Here is a 6021-nt window from a genome sequence, read left to right on the forward strand (position 1 = left end):
AGGTGAAAAATAACTAAAGGGAGGCTAGGGATCTCTCTAAGGATAAGCAGCTGAAGCAGCCCGATTTCACATGCATAAAAAGCTCCATTCTTTTACCTCCAACAAGCAAAGCCTCTTTTAGAAATAAAACAAACTGGGTGGTTGCCCATTTTGCTTTCTCCTGTTTCAAATTACCGATCCTAAATGGAACTGGCAGGGATTAATGCTTCTTCTTAGTGCCTGTAAACATGCCAAGCTTCAAGGCAAGAGGTACATCGGTCAATCAATTGGCCTCTGCTGAATGATCATCCGGAGCATCTCCAGTGGGCATTGTTCCTGGAAGCAGAGGCTCCCCTCCACTCCTGCCTCTTGGACAGCTAGTTCCTGAAAGACTATATTGTGTCCTATGTTAATTACAATTTGTTCTAAACACATCCAAAGCCTCTAGTCTGCACAGACCCTTGCCTGCACATAGACCAAAGCTGGTCTTTTATCATTATAAGTGACAAAGGCCAAACTTTAGGCTGGTTTAGCTCTGAGCAGAGCTGCAAGCAAGAGCCCTATGAGTGCCTGCATCTAGAAGAGAATCCCAGGAGACTGCTAACTCGAAGGTAGAACTGTGACAATAATAATTTGTAGCCCCTGGGGACCATATTAAATTTCCCCCATAATTCTAACAGAGAAGCAATTGGGAAAGATTCAGTTATTATCTCTGAGGATTTAGTTCAATAAGGATTCTCCTTAAAAGAGTAATTAGTACTTAAAAAAAAAATCCTGCTTTCTTTCAGAAAGGATAAGCACCATCAGCAGAAGGAATTCTACATTTGGTCCATAAACACTATTTGAGCTGAGTACCAGTTGCTCACCCCTATAATCCTACCTACTAAGGAGTCTGAGATCTGAAGAACTCAGTTCGAAGTCAGACAAATCCAATTAACCAGTAAAAAGACACAAATGGAGGTGTGGCCAGACTTGAGGGAAAAAGCCAGGCAAGAGCACAGGCCCTGAGATCAAGCCCGAAAGTTGGCAGCAAAAACAAAAAAACAAAAACTACTATCTCAGCTGCCTCCACTGTCTAACCATTCCACTCTGAAAATGAGATAGACTACTAACAATCAAATAAAAGACTTGGTACAGACAAACCCAGCAAGTGTGCCAGGACTGTGCAATTCAAACCCTATTTAAAAGCAGTAGGTCTGGTTTTATCTTATCAGGATTATTATTTGCCTTTGTAGAAATCCTTATTCTCTGCTAGAAAATGCTAAGTTATTTATAGATCTCGTAAGGAAGTTACTAGGAATAGACACTCAACTGAATCAGAAAAAGGGACAAATCTCCATGTTCCTTAACTCTGATGTCACCAAGTCATCTGACTAATTCTAGAACCAGTGGGATTTAGAAGTTTGTGACAGGAAAGAAGGAAAAGGACAGAACTTTTTGGAAGGATCTCTGAATAGACTACAAATTCCATATTTCCTCCAAGCTTCCTGCTGCAAAATCCTAACCATCCATCCCTCCTATAGCCTGGGTCCATTGAACAACAAGCAATGAAACCATATTCACTGTCCCCTGCCCTGCCGTATCACTGCAATCCTCCTTCTGATCAAGATTCCCAAGAGCTGTCATATATATCAAGGAGATGCTTTACAGAGTGAGAAGATAATCAAGAGTCAAGCAAAGCTAACCTCATCCCAAAGCTCTGCTCTACTATGCAAATGCAGATGTGGAAAATCATTGTATTTTTTTTGGGGGGGGGGGCCAGTCCTGAGGCTTGAACTCAGGGCCTGGGCACTGTCCTTGGGCTTTCTCAAGGCCAACCCTCTACCACTTGAGCCACAGCACCACTTCTGGCTTTTTCAATGTATGTGATAACAAGGAATCAAACCCAAGGCTTCGTGCATGCTAGGCAAGCACTCTACCACCAGGCCAAACTCCCAGCCTGGAAATCATTATATTTTATACTTAGAAAAACATGTTATCAAAGGGTCCTGGGCATCGCTTATCTTTTAACTCTGAACAGAACTTCTCTTGACAGGTGTCTTTGCTTTAAACCTTGTTCATAGCTTTAAGCAACTACAAGACAAAGAGCAATCCCTCAGAAGCAAAAGGAATCCAAAGGTACCACAGGCAACAGACAGGCTCAGGTAGCCTAGTCAGTCTCTCTGCTATGAGAACTGAAGAGGTGGATGGGATCCCAATTGTGAGGGTCACCCTTTGGACTGAAGAGGTGATGGGATCCCAATTGTGAGGGACAGGAATAAATACCAGCATTGTAATTTTGTAAACTCTCAGATCTTAGAACTAGCTTTGGAGCTGTTCCTTCTTAGCTTTTTTTTCATCTAGACAGCATTTCTAATCTCACAACGTGTTGTACAATTTTTATTTGCCATTGCACACTAGCCCATCTCTGAAGATAAGGCCTGGCTAAAAAGCTTGAGGCAGAAAAAAGAAAAATTCCCTAACCATTTTAGTACTTTGTATGATACTTTGACACCTTTCACGCATAACTCTTCTAGAGAGCCCTTGAGTGACAAAAACAGTTGTCAGATTCTGTGCAGGGATTTCTCCTCATACTGACATGAGACCTGAACAAAGAACAAGGCAAAGCCAGTATCACTTTTCTCATGACACTTTTCTCATGACATATAAAAGTTAGATGTAGAGGTACAACTGAGAATGGGTGATTAAGTTAACAAGATCTTATAAGCACTCTTTAGTATCTCTTTTCAACCAAAGAATCATTTGTCTGCCAGAGAGGACTATACTGTCAGCTCTACCTGCTCTTGGCTTACCTTAGCAGGTTGTTCCCTATGGCCCCTGCCTTAGACAGCAGGTGACTGTCCTCAGGCTCTCCTCCCTATCAGCCTTCTTACCAATCCTCTCATTAACCCAGTTAAGTTCATCTCAGGCCAGTACAGCCTCATGACTGCTATCTCCATAAGCAGTAAGAGACTGCCTTATCTTCATTAAGGAAAGAGACTCAGTCCTAAAAGGTAAGGGAAGAGACAAAGTCATTCACTACCTCTTTCAGATCTACCCTTTACAACAACCCAAGCAGGATGCACTGAAGGGGTCAACTTTTGGTTCAGAAACTATGAGGACAGGCAGTTTTCCACAGTCCCCATAACACCTGTTTGTCTGAAGTCTAAAAAATAGGTTGCAAAGAGGAATGGAAAACCAGAAAAGACTATCTTTACTCCCAAGGGCAGCCCTTCTGTAAAATGATCTTTAAAAGAGCAATTTGAGGCTTATTCTGAGCATCCCAAAGAAACTGCTGCTTAAATTCTTGAACTGTGGACAGGGAACCCCTCTAAACATCCTACTGCACTTCTTCCCTACCCAGGGTGCAGCTCTCCATCATATTTACTTGACTGGAAGTAGGAAGCTGTGGTTTTCCAAAAATCATAGTCCTCCCTACACTGTTTTTTGTTTTGTTTTTTAATCCAGTCTGACTGCCATTTTTTTTGTCCTTCACTATTTTTATTAGCATACACTAATAGTTCAGGGGAGTTTCACTGAGATAATTACACATATAGTGTACTTTGATTACGTTCGTGTTCTCTACTAGTAGACCTTTTCTCCCCCCTACCTCCCCTCCACTTTTCAGTGTTTGGTGGGTTTCATTATCCAGCCCCTGTTAACTTGCACCAAAGCAGCTGCAAGGCCAAAAGGAAGCTCTGCAGAAAGAGAACTGTGCAGAGTAAGCAAAAGTTTATTGGGAAGAGTTGCTCCACCAAACTTCAGAATCCACAGCTTCTGACGAACAGGACTTTCTGAAGTCATTGGGAAGGTATCCAGTAGAGACCACCTCCTCAGTTCTTCCCCAGCACAGTTCCCTCAGCGTGGCAATCCCCTCCAATCCGACGGAGAGTCTGGGAACTCAAGACCCTCCCCTGGCTGAAGCAGTCGCGTGCCCACCGCGCCGGTTCAATTTCGCTCTTCCAAAGCCCTCAGGCTCCCCGGGCCTAGCCTCGCCTCCCCCACCCAACTGCAGTCGCTCCCCTCGGCTTCCCATCGCCCACTAATGACCCCTCAGGAGCCCCCTTCTTTCACCACGTTTACAAAGTCCCCTCTCACACCGTTCCCCCTCCGCTCCAACACACTCCCCCAGTTCTCACTCAAGCCTCCTAATCCCGGTTAACCCTTCACTGCCCACAGAATCTATTTAACCCCTTTGTCCCCAATCCCAACTTCAGTGTTCACTCTTTCCTCACAACAGGAAGTCCTCCTTCCAGGCGTTTTAACCACTCTCTTCCCTCTCCCCTCAACGACTTGGTCCCCGGCGCTCTGAGCTTTCCCCGCGGGCCCCTGTCCTCCCTCGGCCCAGGGCATACCAGTACTTGACGATAGCGGTAACCTGGAGCGGGTTCGGTTGGTCAGGGTAAAGGCGGCGGCACTCTCCGTAGATAGCGTGCAGACCCGGGGGGAAGAGTGAGGCAAAGGCCGGAGGGGCAGTAGGGCCAGGGGCCGGGGGCGCGGTGGGGCCGGGGGCACCGCTAGGCCGCAGCTCCGCCATCAGGGCGCGTAGTGTGCTGAGGGGACCCGAGAGGGTGGAAGAGCAAGAGCGCACTGACCGGCCAGCGGACAGACTCAGAGGGTGCGCTCCCGGAGGCGATGGGGGCTGCAGCGAGGTCTAGCTCTGCGCCTGCGCACGGTGCACGGTCCGCCCGAGCCGTCGCCGCCGCGGAGTCTGCCACAGGGTGCCGCGGGGCCTCGGGGAGCTCGAGGGGGCGGAGCCCAGGCGCGCCCTGTCCCAGCATCCATTGGTTGCAGTCCTTGTCAGTCACAGTGGGGAAGGCGTGATTTGACGATAGGCCCCGCCTCCTTCTCCTCGGGCGGGGAGTGTCCCAAGGCTCTTGGCCTCCCCCTAGTGATAGGAGGAACCCACGTTTAAGTAGAGTCAAGATTCTTAGGAGGGTGCTCATGAAGAGAAAGGCGCCAACAAAGCTCTTATCATTCCCTGTCAATTTGTTGTCATGCTGACAATTTAAACATAAATCTGACAACATATTGATTCATTCGCTTGTGACATTAATTTTAATAGACTGTAAATCTTAATATTTCTTAGTATCATTGACAGAAGGGTCCCTTTGAGAAAGGGAAGAAGAGTAATAAAAGTGCACTGGGCACTTTCAAATGCATTTACATATAACTTTATGTCTATTTTCCCATTCATCACGATCAATTTTAGCCCCCTAGAATTGTTAGAGCAGTTCCTAAGTCCATACATGATGTTTTAATCACACACACACACACACACACACACACATCACACACACACACAATCACAATAGTAGTTCCAAATGCCAGTTCCCAATGTTCCCTATTTGAAAGTTTACACTGGTCTAGAAAACTAGTGAAAAAATAAATGACTACATATATTGACAAGCTAAATTTAAGCTATTTTTTTTTTTTTGCTAGACCTAGGCTTTGAACTCAGGGCCTGAACACTGTCCTTGGGCTTTCTCAAGGCTAGAACTCTACCACTTGAACCACAACACCACTTCCTGCTTTTTTTCTATTTTTATGGTACTGAGGAATCGAACCCCGATCTTCGTTCATGCTAGGCAAGCACTCTACCACCAGGCCAAACTCCCAGCCCCAAGCTATTTATTTTCGTTTATGTTATTCCCCTGTATGTGTGTGTGCGCGCGCGTGTGTTTAATTTTCCTTCTGTTAGCGTGCGAAAAGAGATATTAATTGCTCAAATGAAGAAGTGGCATAGTATGAAGACCCACTCTAAATATCCAAGAATTACTGACGAATCCAAAACCAACGACACAAAAACTTGAGAAGACTCCACACTTGAGAATGTATGGCGAACCCCTTCGAAGGAACCACAAACCCAGGTATGCCATACAATAAATCTGCGTCTCTAACCTAAAGAGACTACGAACTCCGGGGCGCCGCACGTCGGAAATGCGACTCAGTCTCTTAAACCAGGCGCGATTCGGAGCAGGTTTGCGGAAAGCGAGTGCATGGCATTCTGGGATTCGTAGTTCTTTGGCGGTGAGGTCGGGCCGCTCCCTGGACGTCCTGTGC

At 46.1% G+C, this 6021-nt stretch overlaps 1 protein-coding gene across 4 annotated transcripts in view; it reads right to left on the minus strand.

The window, feature by feature from the left end:
* Window positions 1-4641, minus strand: part of Sufu (SUFU negative regulator of hedgehog signaling) — a 98535-nt gene extending 93894 nt beyond the window's left edge. For 2 of the 4 annotated variants that reach the window (XR_016537802.1, XM_090345986.1), the window contains exon 1: window positions 4314-4588. Coding sequence is in view for 2 of the 4 variants with exons in the window: in XM_090345986.1 (XP_090202112.1) it covers window positions 4314-4495 (182 nt within the window). In the remaining 2 variants the exon portion in view is untranslated. Of the gene's footprint in view, window positions 1-4313 lie in introns of all 4 variants that reach the window. The other 2 variants (XM_090345989.1, XM_090345988.1) reach the window with 2 other exon arrangements.
* Between the last annotated feature and the right edge of the window lie 1380 nt (window positions 4642-6021).

Source organism: Megascapheus bottae, chromosome 15, assembly GCF_031878675.1.
Source record: "Megascapheus bottae isolate mThoBot1 chromosome 15, mThoBot2.hap1, whole genome shotgun sequence".
Lineage (NCBI taxonomy): Eukaryota > Metazoa > Chordata > Mammalia > Rodentia > Geomyidae > Megascapheus > Megascapheus bottae.